Raw genomic sequence first — 16019 nt, forward strand, 5'->3', positions numbered from 1 at the left:
TGTTGTTGCGTGGACTCCCAGGGGTTGGGATTGGTGCCATTCGGCAATTGAGCTTCGTGCATTTCGCGAAGCCAAAACTGCGCAAACCGAAGCCAAAAGAAGCATCGACATCTCAGTCGCCGTTGCCGTCACAGTCTTGAGCTTTTGAGCGATTTAGCGGCAATCGACTTGACAGTTGTAACTCATTGTTTATGTGTATGAGTGTGTGTGTGTGTGCTAGCTACTGCCTCTGACCCAGCCCGCCCACTATCCACACACACACACACACGCACTTACATACACATATATGTTTTGTATTGTGTGCTATTGCCTGGAAGAATGGCAAATATCTTAAAGGGAAGAGAAGGAGAAGGTGGCAGTGACCTGTTCTATGGGGGGAATTACTCAATGCTTTGCCGATTTGGTCTCGAAAACCTTTCGGTTCGTTCATCATTTGATTTTGGTTGCGTTTGCGTTTGCGGCGTTTGCGCGCGCACTAAAAATAAATAATTTTCTACTTCACGCGTGTAAGGGGCCAAAACATCGTTAGACATTAAGGCTAGTGTGTTGAAAGTGAACAAAACAGCTCTCAGCATGTGTGCAGACGTTCGATGGCGATGGCGATGTCGATGTCGATGATGCCTCGATGTTGATGTCTATGTCTATGTCGATCCGCAGTCGGTTGGTTTTTGGTTTAGCTTGTCTATATATAAACGCAGCACAAGACAAGACAACAACAGCAACAAACACAAAAAAAAAAAAAAAAGCAAAACGAATAAAATACGAGTACTATTCAAGATGAGATATTCAGATACATACCCATATTCTACATACATGTTCGTACAAACATATACATATATGCATATATATATGTACATATGTACATATGTATATATGTGTGTACTAAGCAACAGCATCAAAGTCTAGCCAAAAGACTTTCGTATTTAAATGAACGATTCATTCATTTGTTCACACACACACACACACACATACACACACACATGCATAGACACATTCACACATTCAGCGACTCGTGCAGTTTTTTTTTTTTTGTTTTGCTTTGCATAAATTTGGCTTTACATTATAATCGGAGATAGTGCATTTGTAAATGCGAAAGTACATCTTAATCCAACATCACATTAATGCCAATCGTTCGATTGTGCCACTTGATGATCGCCTTGATCACCGGTCTCCCAGCAATATACAAGACTAACTAGCTAACTAACTCCAGGCGCAGGTTTATAGTTAATTTTTATACCCGCTACCCATAGGGTAGAAGGGTATTATAACTTTGTGCCGGCAGGAAATATATGTAACAGGTAGAAGGAGGCATCTCCGACCCTATAAAGTATATATATTCTTGATCAGCGTCAACAGCCGAGACGATCTAGCCATGTCCGTCTGTCCGTGTGTTGTCTGTCCGTATGAACACCTAGATCTCAGAGACTACGAGAGATAGAGCTATAATTTTTTTTCGACAGCATTTGTTGAGTTTGCACGCAGATCAAGTTTATTTCAAATTTTTGCCACGCCCACTTCCGCCCCCGCAAATCAAAAAAATCAAGTAACAAGCGTTTTAAAGCTAAGGTTCGAATTTTGGTATATATAATAGTAACTATATTAGTTATGATTCCTGAAAATTTGGTTGCGATCAGATAAAAATTGTCACAGTTATTAAAGAAATACTTTTGTATGGGCAAAAACGCCTAGTAAGTACTAGGGGTCTTAGTTGCTTTGGCTGACAATCTGGTATATTGAGCCGTCTATGGTATATTTTGAATGCGGTACTATATCGATATACCACATATAAAATTTGGTATATTTTTAGTATTTTTGCAGTACATTCGGTATTTTTTTTTTTTTTTGAGAAAAATATCCCAAAATATATTTCTTTTATTCAGAATGGGTAGCGGGTATCTCACAGTCGAGTATACTCGACTGTAGCTTTCTTACTTGTTAAAATTAACTTTAACTTTACTATACTAACATATTTATTCACTAAACACCAATTTTATTGTACACGCTATCAGCTATACGCATGAGGGGCAATCACCGAATGCCAATACCGGAACTGATAGAACATTCACTTATATTCGTTCTCCAAAAACTGTTCTCTAATTCATGTCAGACACTGAACACTTAAACACTTTTGTCAATATGTATGTATTTATATGTATATTTTGTCAGTACTTGCAGTATAAGCTGATATAAGAGAAGAAGCCGATTACTCACATTGATAAGGCAATAAGGCACTTTAGGTTGTCACCGAGAAATCAGTCGGCATTTGCACCTCGAAGAAACATGAGAAGAACGGTCACTAAACAGGAAATTCAAAGCTTTCTGTCAAAGAAAGTCGAAGTAAAGTATGGTATAAATTGTATATTCAGTATATTAAGGCAACTTCTGTTGTAGATTGGCAGAGGCACCTTTGGAGTAGTCTATAGAGGTACTTTGGATGACGGAGATGTGGCTATCAAAGTGCTTCAAGTAACCGAAGATACAAAACAGAAGGCTGAACGAGAAATTACAACAATGAGTACGGTTAAACATGCAAATATCGTTGAATTTATTGCCGAATTGTATGAAATACCAATGCTTTATTTGATATTCGAATTCATGGATGGTCCATCTCTACACCAAATCATACATAACCACAATGATCATAAATATACAAACGGGGATGCCATTAACTGGCTAACTCAAGCAGCCGAGGTGCGTAGTATAAATCTGATATACTGAATACTGTATATAGTATATAGTAAAGCAGTATTTTATACCTTTATTAGGGCCTTAATCATCTGCATAGCTTAACACCAATGATAGTGCATCGTGATGTGAAGCCAAAAAACATACTCCTTAATAGTGACAAGAGTATTGTAAAGCTCTGTGATTTCGGAAATGTAAGGCCGCGTGGCTCTTGTATGTCAAACGAGACTGGTACATACCGGTATATGTCACCTGAAGTAAGCTTGAAATACTTTTCAAATTCAATTGCTGAACAAATCTTTTGATGAGCAGGTCTACAATGGCGAGAGCTATACCGAAAAATGTGATGTTTATAGCTTTGCAATCACCGCTTGGGAAGTCTACAGCCGGACGAATGCTTATGGATCCGATGAACAACGTGCTATGGAACTTCTTACTAAGGTGTCCACTGAAGGTATGCACGTGCATTGGTCAATGTTGATCTAGTTAAACAGTATATATGTATTTCTTTTTCAAAGATCTGCGACCATCGTTAGAGGGCATACCAGAGTATACGCACAAATTGCTGGAAAGGAGCTGGAGTCCCGAGCCAAAAACCCGACCGACCATGAAAGAAATTCTGGAAGAATTAAAGAAAACTGATTTCTGTGAAAAGTCTATTAGGCAGACATTCATAACTGCTGTCAGCCCAAGCTGAATAAGAGAACCATATGTTTCATTTTGATTTATCTTATACTAAAAAGTGTCTTTTTGTATCTATCGTATATTCATTAAATATCCCCAACTCAACATTTGCATATCGCATATCGTTTCTATAGAGAATAGTTGTTATAGCGAGGTCAGACTGCAGCTTTCTTATCTGTTGGTTCGCCTCGAGTGCTGACGAAGGAAGATATTTGCGCCATGCTTGGATACATTTGGCCAATGCCAGTGCATTGGCGATTGCATTCGGCCATTGGCAATTGCAATTGCGGGCTGCGTTACGTTTTCCGCTTTGTTTGAGGCCTGTCGATTGCATGTTGTAACAGGTTGGCTTGCAGTCGGGAATGCAAACTGAGCAGCAGCAGCAGCAACAGCAGCTGATAAAAGTATCTCGAATGTAAAATTCTTAACGTTTCGTTTTGGAATTTATTTGGTTTTTTGTTTTTGTTTTGTTTTGTTTTTCTTTGCTCTGCCTTGTTTTCTCATCTTGGACCAAGTTGAATGATTGGGGTTGGGACTCACTCACTGGGTTCGAGTTCGGTCCGGGATCTTGGAATCGCGGGGTTCAGAGCTTGGGTCTGTTACTGCGCGGAATGCATTTACGTATTTCTTTCGTTTCGTTTCGTTTTTTTTTGCCCCAACATTTGCCTGGCCCGTTTGTAATTGGCAATGAAAAATTCCAAGTGTTTTTCAAAGTGCTCTTTAGATGGCCTAATGCAAGCCAGCACAACAACAACAACAACAAGAAGCAAGCAAACAAACAAAGAAAGCAATTGAACAACATTCACAACGAATTAATAATAATAATTAGTCATACCGAAATGAAGCCTTATCAATTTCATATTCTAATCTAATCTAATCGACTTATAACTTTGTACCTAGAAGGAGTGATCTACATACGATCTCATAAAGTACTATATACATATATATTTTTGATCAACTTCCTTCTCCGTCTGTCCATCTCTGGTATATTTTATATGTCTAAATATATCAATATACCAAATGCAATCTTTGATTTCTCTTAGTATATTTACGGTATATTCATTTTACATACATATTTTAAGAAAAATATGTTTAATATATTTTCGACTCAATTGAATATGCTAATATACAAAATATATCATTTGGCATATTTTAGTATTTTGGTGTATTAATTTAGTATATTTTAAGAACAATACCGCAATGATTTCTTTCATTAAAATAGGTTAGCTGGTATCTCACAGTCGAGCACACTCGACTTTCTTACTTAATTACATTTTTTTCCTAATTGTGCAATTAATTATTAATAAAATTTCAAAATTCATATTAAAGTATATTGCCCAAAATTAATCTTATGATTACTTTGATTTAATATTATGCTAAAGTTAAATCTTATATTTTTGTCCAAGTAATTTATTTATTTTACTAAAATATCAAATATGCTAAAATTATTTAAGTTTTATTAATAATCAAATTCAAAAATCAAGGTACATTGTTTCTGAGAACATATAAATCTGTACAGTGAAGCCCTCTCTTGGGCAGACGCTTTCGCTTCATATTTCATTTGGTACGATTATCTGAGAAAATTTTTTTTTTTTTTTAATTTATAATTTCTTGAAATTTTGTATGATGGCTTGGCCTTAATATATAGTATAATTTTGACATATTTTTAAAAATTAATAAAGAAAAATATTAGATACGAATTGAAAGACGAATATATTTTTTCTTGTAGTATTGTAGTTTAATTTATTATTTATATATAATCAGAATTAAAATTTAACCTTTTTTGAAAAAGAAAATATTATATGGACACTCTAGTGATTGTCCGTTTAAGAGAGTCGTTTGCAGCCAATCAATTTATTATAATTTTTGATCTTTCTGATGATTAATGTAAAATAAGCATAAAAAGTATTTTCGAAAATTACGCTAATCTCATAAAATATTTATGTCCACAATATATACTATATTTCTGATTGGCATTAACAGCCTGTGTGTGATCATGCCACACTCATTTCTGTGTGTAACAATAAAAGAAAAAAACAGAAAGAGCAATATTATTAATTAAGCTCCAGAGAGTCTGCACACTATTTTCAGTCTAGTGAAATGTGTTGGAATCTACATGCATATAAAATTAGTTGACTAACGGTAAGAGCTAGAAGGCTGCAATTTTTTTGTTTTTTTTTTGTTCAGAAAATAGTTTCGATCGTTTCTCAAAATGACTAATTTAACTATTTTTAATATCGCTTTAAAATGAAAAGCAGTAAAATTTGTGTTTGCAGCTTTTCGCTTTATGTTCGCACTAATTTGAACAAGTAAGAAAGCTAGAAAGTCTATTGTAATCGACTGTAAGATACCCGCTACTCATTTTGAATAAAAGCAATATATTTTGCGGTATTATTATTAAAAATATACCAAATATACTGCAAAAATACTAAAAATATACAAAATGATATATGTGGTATATCGATATACTACCGCATTCAAAATATACCATAGACGGCTCAATATACCAGATTGTCAGCCAAAGCAACTAAGACCCCTAGTACTTACTAGGCGTTTTGCCCGTACAAAAGTATTTATCTAATAATTGCGACAATTTTTTTCTGATCGCAACCAAATTTTCAGGAATCATAACTACTATAGTTATTATTATACATACCAAAATTCGCAACCTTAGCTTTAAAATTACGCTTTTTATTCGATTTTTTTGATTTGCGGGGGCGGAAGTGGGCGTGGCAAAAATTTGAAACAAACTTGATATATATATATATATATATTATAGCTCTATCTCTCGTAGTCTCTGAGATCCAGTGTTTCATACGGACGGACGGACAGACGGACATGGCTATATCGAACACAAAATTTTCTCAGATAATCGTACCAAATCAAATATAAGGTTGGCCAAAAAGTCTTGCAGTATTTTTATTGAATTTTCAATTGTTCATAAAATTGGTTATAATAATGCGATTTAAGTCAAATATGCGCCGTTTTGTTCGGTGACGAGTTCCTAACGAGATGCCAATATGAAGCGAAAGCGTCCGCCCAAGAGAGGGGGTTCGCTATTTAACTGTACATATTTATGTTTATGTTTGATCATTAATAAAACTTAAATATTTGATATTTTAGTAAAATAAATAAATTTTTGATCAAAAATATAAGATTTAACTTTAGCATAATATTAAATCAAAGTAATCATAAGATTAATTTTGGGTAATATTTTATAATATGAATTTTGAAATTTTATTAATAATTAATTGCACAATTAGGAAAAAAAATGTAATTAAATAAGAAAGTCGAGTGTGCTCGACTGTGAGATACCAGCTAACCTATTTTAATGAAAGAAATCATTGCGGTATTGTTCTTAAAATATACTAAATTAATACACCAAAATACTAAAATATGCCAAATGATATATTTTGTATATTAGCATATTCAATTGAGTCGAAAATATATTAAACATATTTTTCTTAAAATATGTATGTAAAATGAATATACCGTAAATATACTAAGAGAAATCAAAGATTGCATTTGGTATATTGATATATTTAGACATATAAAATATACCAGAGATGGACAGACGGAGAAGGAAGTTGATCAAAATATATATGTATATAGTACTTTATGAGATCGTATGTAGATCACTCCTTCTAGGTACAAAGTTATAAGTCGATTAGATTAGATTAGAATATGAAATTGATAAGGCTTCATTTCGGTATGACTAATTATTATTATTAATTCGTTGTGAATGTTGTTCAATTGCTTTCTTTGTTTGTTTGCTTGCTTCTTGTTGTTGTTGTTGTTGTGCTGGCTTGCATTAGGCCATCTAAAGAGCACTTTGAAAACACTTGGAATTTTTCATTGCCAATTACAAACGGGCCAGGCAAATGTTGGGGGCCAAAAAAAAAACGAAACGAAACGAAAGAAATACGTAAATGCATTCCGCGCAGTAACAGACCCAAGCTCTGAACCCCGCGATTCCAAGATCCCGGACCGAACTCGAACCCAGTGAGTGAGTCCCAACCCCAATCATTCAACTTGGTCCAAGATGAGAAAACAAGGCAGAGCAAAGAAAAACAAAACAAAACAAAAACAAAAAACCAAATAAATTCCAAAACGAAACGTTAAGAATTTTACATTCGAGATACTTTTATCAGCTGCTGTTGCTGCTGCTGCTGCTCAGTTTGCATTCCCGACTGCAAGCCAACCTGTTACAACATGCAATCGACAGGCCTCAAACAAAGCGGAAAACGTAACGCAGCCCGCAATTGCAATTGCCAATGGCCGAATGCAATCGCCAATGCACTGGCATTGGCCAAATGTATCCAAGCATGGCGCAAATATCTTCCTTCGTCAGCATTCGAGGCGAACCAACAGATAAGAAAGCTGCAGTCTGACTTCGCTATAACAACTATTCTCTATAGAAACGATATGCGATATGCAAATGTTGAGTTGGGGATATTTAATGAATATACGATAGATACAAAAAGACACTTTTTAGTATAAGATAAATCAAAATGAAACATATGGTTCTCTTATTCAGACCCCTTGCTTGGGCTGACAACAGTTATGAATGTCTGCCTAATAGAGTTTTCACAGAAATCAGGTTTCTTTAATTCTTCCAGAATTTCTTTCATGGTCGGTCGGGTTTTTGGCTCGGGACTCCAGCTCCTTTCCAGCAATTTGTGCGTATACTCTGGTATGCCCTCTAACGATGGTCGCCGATCTTTGAAAAAGAAATACATATATACTGTTTAACTAGATCAACATTGACCAATGCACGTGCGTACTTTCAGTGGACACCTCAGTAAGAAGTTTACGATAATTTTGCTTATCGGATCCATAAGCATTCGTCCGGCTGTAGACTTCCCAAGCGGTGATTGCGAAGCTATAAACATCACATTTTTCGTTATATGTCACGTAATTGTAGACCTGCTCATCAAGAGATTTGTTCAGCAATTGAATTTGAAAACTATTTCAAGCTTACTTCAGGTGCCATATACCGGTATGTACCAGTCTCGTTTGACATACAAGAGCCACGCGGCCTTACATTTCCGAAATCACAGAGCTTTACAACACTCTTGTCTTCATTGAGGAGTATATTTTTTGGCTTCACATCACGATGAAGTATTGGTGCTAAGCTATGCAGATGATTAAGGCCCTAATAAAGGTATAAAATACTGCTTTACTATATACTATATACAGTATTCAGTATATCAGATTTATACTACTCACCTGGGCTGCTTGAGTTAGCCAGTTAATGGCATCCTTGTTTGTGTACTTATGATCATTGTGTTTATGTATGATTTGGTGTAGAGATGGACCATCCATGAATTCGAATATCAAATAAAGCTTTGGTATTTCATACAATTCGGCAATAAATTCAACGATATTTTCATGTTTAACCGTTCGCATTGTTGTAATTTCTCGTTCAACCTTCTCTTTTGTATCTTCGGTTACTTGTAGCACTTTGATAGCCACATCTCCGTCATCCAAAGTACCTCTATAGACTACTCCAAAGGTGCCTCTGCCAATCTACAACAGAAGTTGCCTTAATATACTGAATATACAATTTATACTATACTTTACTTCATTCGTTGACAGAAAGCGTTCAATTTCCTGTTTAGTGACCGTTCTTCTCATGTTTCTTCGAGGTGCAAATGCCGACTGATTTCTCGGTGACAACCCAAAGTGCCTTATTGCCTTATCAATGTGAGTAATCGCCTTGTTCTCTTATATCAGCTTATACTGCAAGTACTGACAAAATATACATATAAATACATACATATTGACAAAAGTGTTTAAGTGTTCAGTGGGTCTGCATGAATTGGAGAACGAATATAAGTGAATGTTCTATCAGTTCCGGTATTGGCATTCGGTGATTCCCCCTCATGCGTATAGCTGATAGCGTGTATAATAAAATTGGTGTTTAGTGAATAAATATGTTAGTATAGTAAAGTTAAAGTTAATTTTAAAAATATTTAGTGGTAGATCTTAAGTATAAGAGTCTACATTTAACTGATTTGACTAACATATCTCTTATAGTAGTTTGCTGAGTTACTGAAGTTTTATAATACATATATGATTTATAACACACCTATTTTACTCATATTTTGTTTAAAATTTGATAACCCAACGAATTCTCTTAGTGAGAGTACAGCTATCGCAGTCATTCACCCGCTCAGTAAGAACCTTGAAATGTTGCTCTTTGCGTTTTGTGTTTTGCAGTATTTGATCGCTTTAGTACTATCAAGATATGAATGAGTGCATTTATGCACCATCAGGCTTGCTTATGCCTTTAATTGCTTACTCAGTTAACATCATTAGAACTAAGTAGTCAGAGGCTGCAGTCGAGTGTGCTCGACTGTGAGATACTCGTTACACATTTTCAATTAAAGCAAAACAGTGCGGTATTATTCTTCAAAAATATACTGCAAAATACTAAAATATATATAGAAGGTCATATTTGGTATATCGATATGCTATTACATTTCAAAAATATTAAAGAGCTAGAAGCAAAGTTAGTAGTTCTACGAGAGATGAGAAGAGGAAGAAAATTCCTAGTGATCCTGACTGGAACTGCAAAACTAATTTGACTTAACAGCTCCAAGGAGTCTATTTCACCATTAATTAGTCTCTGTATGAAAACAGCATCTTGCATAGTTCTATGATCAGAAAGAGAAGGAAGTTTTAGTAATAAAAATCTACTGCGATAAGGTGGTAATCTAATATTAGGATTCCAATTTAAACTACGAAGAGCAAATAACAAGAATTCTTTCTGCACCGACTCAATCCTATCTTGAATATACTGGAGATTCCAGACAAGAGATCCGTACTCAAGTATAGGACGAACCAGTGAGACGTACAAAGTTTTGGTAATGAAGGGATCGTTGAACTCTTTCGACCAGCGTTTTATAAATCCCAGAACACCCATGGCCCTATTTACAGCAGATAGAATATGTTTATCAAATTTTAGCTTCGCATCAAGCAGAACCCCCAAGTTATTCACAACTTCAATTCGCTCTAAAGAAGTATCATATAAAACATAGTTATTTACTGGGGAAGAACCCCTACAGAAGGTCATAAACTTACACTTATTGCAGTTGAGATGTAACATATTTACTCTGCACCAAGATTCTAGACGATTAAGGTCATATTGCAATAGAGACATCATTGAATGTCAGGCAAAGCTTAACGTCATCGGCGTACATAAGTACACGGGAATGCTCAATAATAGAAGGAAGATCATTTATAAACAAAGTGAACAATAGAGGACCCAAATGACTACGCTGGGGCACACCAGAAGTAACTTGGACACATTTAGATACAAAGCCATTAATAAACATTCTATCTGTTTAAGAAAGTTATTTAACATTATTATTATTTTTTTCGTACGCTTACTAGAAGCGTCAGTAGCTATGGCTGAAAATCTGGTATATTTTTCTGCTTTATGGTATATTTTGAATTTAATATAAATATACCAAATATAGCTTTTGGGATAGCTAAATATTTTTGGTATATTTCATGAATAATATCGCTTTGTTTCGATGTTATTGAAAATAAGTAGCGGGTATCACAAGTCAAGCAGACCCATCTGTAGCTTCTTGATTTTCTTTTTTTTTTTAAGTTAAAGGTTTAAAAATATTAGTCGAACTATCGATATATTTTAGATTTACATCCTTAATTTATAAGAAGCTTTCATAACGCCTATAAAATAAAAAAACTAAATTTATTATTGACATACAAGCAAAACTTTCTAAAAATAAAAACAAAAAAATGTTTTTTTTTCACATAATTTTATTAAAGACATTATTAGTTATAAAAACTTTTTTTTTTTATTTTGTATACAATTTTATCAAAATACATTAATCTGCTTATATATGCACCCAACTCAATTTTAATTTTAAGTCTCTCGCGATCTAAAATAATATTACAATCGACTATTCGATGTAGGTATTTAAGTATTGTGGCAGTATTATATTGTGTATGTGTTTTACAGACTCCTCTCTCATGTGCACATATTTTTTCTGTAATGTTATTTGTCCACCATTTTTTTTTTTAATTTTACAAACAAAAGTATGCATACTTTTAGGTATTGACATGTGATAATATGGCATGCGTAAACGTGAAAAGATCAGATTTTTTCCAAACCAGATACTATTCTTGGGTAGACGAAGGTAGCCCCTCAATGAGAGTGCATCTAAGAGAGTTTTCACAGAAATCTCTTTTCTTTAAGTCTTCCAGAATTTCTTTCATGGTCGGTCGGGTTTTTGACTCGTTACTCCAGCTCCTCTTCAGCAAATCGTGCGTATACTCTGGTATGCCCTCTAGCGATGGTCGCAGATCTTTGAAAAAGAAATACATATATACTGTTTAACTAGATCAACATTGACCAATGCACGTGCGTACTTTCAGTGGACACCTTAGTAAGAAGTTCCATAGCACGTTGTTCATCGGATCCATAAGCATTCGTCCGGCTGTAGACTTCCCAAGCGGTGATTGCAAAGCTATAAACATCACATTTTTCGGTATAGCTCTCGCCATTGTAGACCTGCTCATCAAAAGATTTGTTCAGCAATTGAATTTGAAAAGTATTTCAAGCTTACTTCAGGTGACATATACCGGTATGTACCAGTCTCGTTTGACATACAAGAGCCACGCGGCCTTACATTGCCGAAATCACAGAGCTTTACAATACTCTTGTCACTATTAAGGAGTATGTTTTTTGGCTTCACATCACGATGCACTATCATTGGTGTTAAGCTATGCAGATGATTAAGGCCCTAATAAAGGTATAAAATACTGCTTTACTATATACTATATACAGTATTCAGTATATCAGATTTATACTACGCACCTCGGCTGCTTGAGTTAGCCAGTTAATGGCATCCCCGTTTGTATATTTATGAGCATTGTGGTTATGTATGATTTGGTGTAGAGATGGACCATCCATGAATTCGAATATCAAATAAAGCTTTGGTATTTCATACAATTCGGTAATAAATTCAACGATATTTGCATGTTCAACCGTTCGCATTATTGTAATTTCCCGTTCAGCCTTCTTTTTTGTATCTTCGGTTACATGTAGCACTTTGATAGCCACATCTCCGTCATCCAAAGTACCTCTATAGACTTCTCCAAAGGTGCCTTTGCCAATCTACAACAAAAATTGCGTTAATATACTGAATATACAATTTATACCAAAATTGTTATTTACTTTTGGCGTTGACAGAAAGGATTCAATTTCCTGTTTAGTGACCACTCTTCTCATGATACTTCGAGGTGTTTTTGCAGTTTCACCACGTTGTGCAGAGTTGTAATTCGGTATGCTGCCAAATAATATACTATACATCCATGAGTTTTATATCTTTTTACAAGATGTCTAATTGAACTACATTTTAAGCATTGATTTTAAGCAATGAGACATGTCACAGCTATTGTACTTATCCTTGCATACCTTAGATTACTTATCAGATTCAGTGAAACTTAAGTAAGAAGAAAATACATATCTTAACATATTAGCGTATTATGGAACACCGTATTGACCGGACGCGGGCACTATATAGAGACTAACTAGATTTAAAAAAAGATTGTAAATCTAAAACTTTCTTAATAAAGAAAATGCGATTTCCTTTTTTCAAAATAATAACACAATTTTGGCGTTGTTATAGCCCAATAATTGTTACTATAATTGTTATAAATGTTTCATAAAACGCAACAAAATATATAAATATGTACATATAAAAAGCATTATACAAATACAGCTTTAGAAAATAGTTTAATGGGACATTTTATTTATAGAATCCTTTATTCCAAATATTTGTATTCTTGAAGATATGTGGATGCAGAATTTTCTGCTATTAAGACTGAAAAAGCTCTCGTTTGGGCACAAAGTTTACATATAATAGGCGGTTATATTCGCTTTGATTTAGACATTTTCACGGCACGAAACATTAATTAATAGAAAAAGAGAAAAAACGATTCCGAATCCAGTTCAAACTCAAACGCAAACGCGGGAGCTACCAACTCGTTTTAAATTAATAGTATATTATTATTATATAGTATAGAATTAGTATATTCACATTTTCGTGTAATTTTTAGTTAATTCTTGATTCAAGTTAACAAGCTAGAATTTAAAAATTTGATAAGAGCAAAAACTAAGCAGTAAGAGAAATGCCAATACATTGTATGTATGTACATATGTATGTTGGTTCTTTGAAAACGGATTGAGAACAGCCCAAAAACGATTTTGTCGAGTTGTAAAATGGTCGCATAAGAAATAGATAGCATTTACAACATGTCAGACCTGAAGTACATAGAATTATTGTTAAATTAAAAGACAAATATCCCAAATTACACGTAATCAATATTACTACTAAAAGTAAAACTTCTGATTGTCAAAAATTTCCACCCGCATGCAAAAAGTGGTGATCATGTTTGCTGTTCAGAGTTACCTTTTGACTGCGCCCATTGTATGTTGAGTGTTCAATATGGAATCATACGATGAGTATATAAATAAAAATAATTTCATCAATAAAATACAACCTCTTTTGACCTTCAGAGAATGTTAGATGGATGTTTTTTAGAACTTGATTAATACATAGATTACCGGCAAAGTTTTGCTTACATTTTTTAAACATTTCACAGAAAGCACGGCTAATTATTAAATTTAAAGAAGTACCGGTTAGAGCAGGAGATCCGTAATATTATCAATACCGCAAAAGATTACGCTGACTGATCGAAAATTATTACAACCCGACAAATATCGATTCAAATTTGATGTTTATGTGAATTGTGTGACAAAGCATAAAGCTTTAGCACTAAAATATACCAGTTCAATATACCAAATAGCTCCAGAAAATATCGTATCGTACGGTGTTTTCATATTTTACCATTGTAGATATGTAGCCCTGAAAACTTATCGATTAGAGTTTTAAGACAACAAACAAACACTTTCGACACCGTTAAACATATATAATAATAGCAGCGGCAATGTAATGAAGTTCACTGGGATTAAGCCCAATTGAAGTTGTTATTAAAATGCTGCATACTTTTAGGTGCCCATGCATATACACAGTTCATTTGGTATATTTTGTAGGTTCAGCTTGCGGTCACACTGCACGCAATATACACATACCCACAATTGCAAGTACGCCAAAAGTATTTACTATTTATTTTGCTATTCAAAAAAAAAATGGATAACTCGATGGAGAAGCGAGGATCCAATGGCAATGCTAACTGTAAGTAGAGATATTGCCACACACATACACACGCTCGCACATGTATGAGCCTACGTATTTGTATTTGAATTAATGCACTTTTGTTTATTTCATTTTCATGGCCATTTGGGGAACAACGTTATATATTCGAATTGTTAACACCAAAACAAAATGAACGGAATATCTGTGTGTAGTTAACAATATGACAGATGAGCAATTGCAACAGTGGCACACAGCATTCCTAACGGAGGCGCAACGTGAGAATTATGTGAACCATAATTTGGAAATAGTTCGTCACTATCGAACCGAAGCGATTGCTCGAGCCCCTGCCTTTGATATTGAACGCAATGCGATCAGTGCAGCAATCGCCCGCCACGGTCTTTGGATGCCGCCGCCCCCCAACAGTGTGTCGCAATCCGAAAGCAGTCCGCAATGCACAATGACATCAACAGCTGCAGCAGCAGCAGCATCATCGCAGGAGGAGGGACAACCGCCGCCACAGCGAAGACCCCGCATTGAGCAGCCCCAAACCCAGCAGCAGCAGCAGCAATTGCCATGCGATGAGGCAGCCAGCAGGGGCAGCGTCAGTGGCGCAAGTGCATCCAACTATGGCCACTATGTCGCCTTGGCCCACATCTTCTCCGACACATATGCGACACGAGCGGAGCCGGTCAATGGCATTATTATTGACAATGCCAATGCTAATGCGAATGCTAATACAAATGCCAATAGAAATAACAGTAATAATAATGCTGACGATGATCGAGAGGATTCGAATATTAATGAAGTTGCGTTAACGGAGACGATCGATAGCCTGGGCTTGCGTCGCACTTAATAGTCGGAACTATACATATAAATTAATATATAAAATTATTAACTATTCACATTTAAGAATGATATTTATTCATAAACAAATTGTTAAAAGATCAGCATGTGCAACATATTGATTAGATCGTATCTAATAATTTATATTTAAATGTAGTTTACCAAAAAAAAAAACAAAAAAGAAAAAGGTGAATATTTGTAAATAATATCAGTTGATGTTTTGTATATAGTGCATTTTAAACATAGTTGTTTAGCATTTAAGCTTAGATTATCTACATACATAATAATTATTAACCAGCAGATTATTGTGTACATATAAACTATATATACTACAACAAAATATATAGCAACATATGACATCTCAAATGAATTCTGAATTTGTGAATTTTCTCATTGGGGGGGAGGGAAAAAATGCGCAAAATTATTCTAAACATTTTTAGGTATCGTATACAAATATTATTGAGAACAGCTTAAAAATCAAATCAAGAGTCGATATAGCCCCATTCATTGTGTTATTATTACAATAAAAATAAAAACGTATTTTATTTCGATTTGATCAAACATGTTAAAGATTAAGCAACACTTTGCATAATTTCATTGGAGTTACATATA

General features: G+C 34.6%; 3 protein-coding genes across 9 annotated transcripts; 2 read left to right on the forward strand and 1 right to left on the reverse strand.

Annotated features, from left to right (window-relative positions):
• Positions 1 to 2419: 2419 nt before the first annotated feature.
• LOC133847873 (mitogen-activated protein kinase kinase kinase 7-like) lies at positions 2420 to 3476 on the forward strand. Of its 2 annotated transcripts, none has more exons than XM_062283145.1 (4): positions 2420 to 2691; positions 2747 to 2942; positions 2998 to 3139; positions 3204 to 3476. In XM_062283145.1, exons 2-4 carry the CDS (start codon positions 2796 to 2798, stop codon positions 3380 to 3382), a joined length of 468 nt encoding a protein of 155 aa, XP_062139129.1. In that variant the 5' UTR covers positions 2420 to 2691; positions 2747 to 2795; the 3' UTR covers positions 3383 to 3476. The 2 variants fall into 2 exon arrangements, with proteins under 2 accessions (XP_062139129.1, XP_062139128.1); XM_062283144.1 differs by having other exon boundaries at positions 2437 to 2691; positions 2766 to 2942.
• Positions 3477 to 7813: 4337 nt separating this feature from the next.
• LOC133847462 (putative mitogen-activated protein kinase kinase kinase 7-like) lies at positions 7814 to 14147 on the reverse strand. Of its 6 annotated transcripts, none has more exons than XM_062282519.1 (6): positions 13818 to 14144; positions 8953 to 9120; positions 8599 to 8898; positions 8351 to 8524; positions 8154 to 8298; positions 7839 to 8089 (listed from the first exon to the last, which is right to left on the reverse strand). In XM_062282519.1, exons 2-6 carry the CDS (start codon positions 9004 to 9006, stop codon positions 7899 to 7901), a joined length of 864 nt encoding a protein of 287 aa, XP_062138503.1. In that variant the 5' UTR covers positions 9007 to 9120; positions 13818 to 14144; the 3' UTR covers positions 7839 to 7898. The 6 variants fall into 6 exon arrangements, with proteins under 6 accessions (XP_062138508.1, XP_062138507.1, XP_062138504.1 ...); XM_062282522.1 differs by having other exon boundaries at positions 7840 to 8089; positions 8154 to 8295; XM_062282523.1 differs by lacking the exons at positions 8351 to 8524; positions 8599 to 8898; positions 8953 to 9120 and adding exons at positions 11970 to 12146; positions 12221 to 12520 and having other exon boundaries at positions 7825 to 8089; positions 8154 to 8295; positions 13818 to 14147.
• A 302-nt stretch (positions 14148 to 14449) lies between these two features.
• LOC133847464 (uncharacterized) lies at positions 14450 to 15807 on the forward strand. Its single transcript, XM_062282533.1, has 2 exons — positions 14450 to 14603; positions 14777 to 15807. Exons 1-2 carry the CDS (start codon positions 14558 to 14560, stop codon positions 15415 to 15417), a joined length of 687 nt encoding a protein of 228 aa, XP_062138517.1. The 5' UTR covers positions 14450 to 14557; the 3' UTR covers positions 15418 to 15807.
• Positions 15808 to 16019: the final 212 nt, after the last annotated feature.

Source organism: Drosophila sulfurigaster, chromosome X (assembly GCF_023558435.1).
Source record: "Drosophila sulfurigaster albostrigata strain 15112-1811.04 chromosome X, ASM2355843v2, whole genome shotgun sequence".
Taxonomy (NCBI): domain Eukaryota; kingdom Metazoa; phylum Arthropoda; class Insecta; order Diptera; family Drosophilidae; genus Drosophila; species Drosophila sulfurigaster.

Excerpts from the sequence above, each read along its gene's own strand:
- LOC133847873 (XM_062283144.1), top strand. The coding sequence starts at position 2,512 with ATGAGTACGGTTAAACATGCAAATATCGTTGAATTTATTGCCGAATTG. Across the intron at positions 2,943-2,997 it reads ACCGGTATATGTCACCTGAA|GTCTACAATGGCGAGAGCTA; the intron begins GTAAGCTTGAAA and ends TTTGATGAGCAG. Across the intron at positions 3,140-3,203 it reads TACTAAGGTGTCCACTGAAG|ATCTGCGACCATCGTTAGAG; the intron begins GTATGCACGTGC and ends TCTTTTTCAAAG.
- LOC133847464 (XM_062282533.1), top strand. The coding sequence starts at position 14,558 with ATGGATAACTCGATGGAGAAGCGAGGATCCAATGGCAATGCTAACT. Across the intron at positions 14,604-14,776 it reads ATCCAATGGCAATGCTAACT|TTAACAATATGACAGATGAG; the intron begins GTAAGTAGAGAT and ends ATCTGTGTGTAG.
- LOC133847462 (XM_062282520.1), bottom strand. The coding sequence starts at position 12,634 with ATGAGAAGAGTGGTCACTAAACAGGAAATTGAATCCTTTCTGTCAACG. Across the intron at positions 8,899-12,580 it reads CCTTTCTGTCAACGCCAAAA|ATTGGCAGAGGCACCTTTGG; the intron begins GTAAATAACAAT and ends CTTCTGTTGTAG. Across the intron at positions 8,299-8,350 it reads ACCGGTATATGGCACCTGAA|CAGGTCTACAATTACGTGAC; the intron begins GTAAGCTTGAAA and ends TCTCTTGATGAG.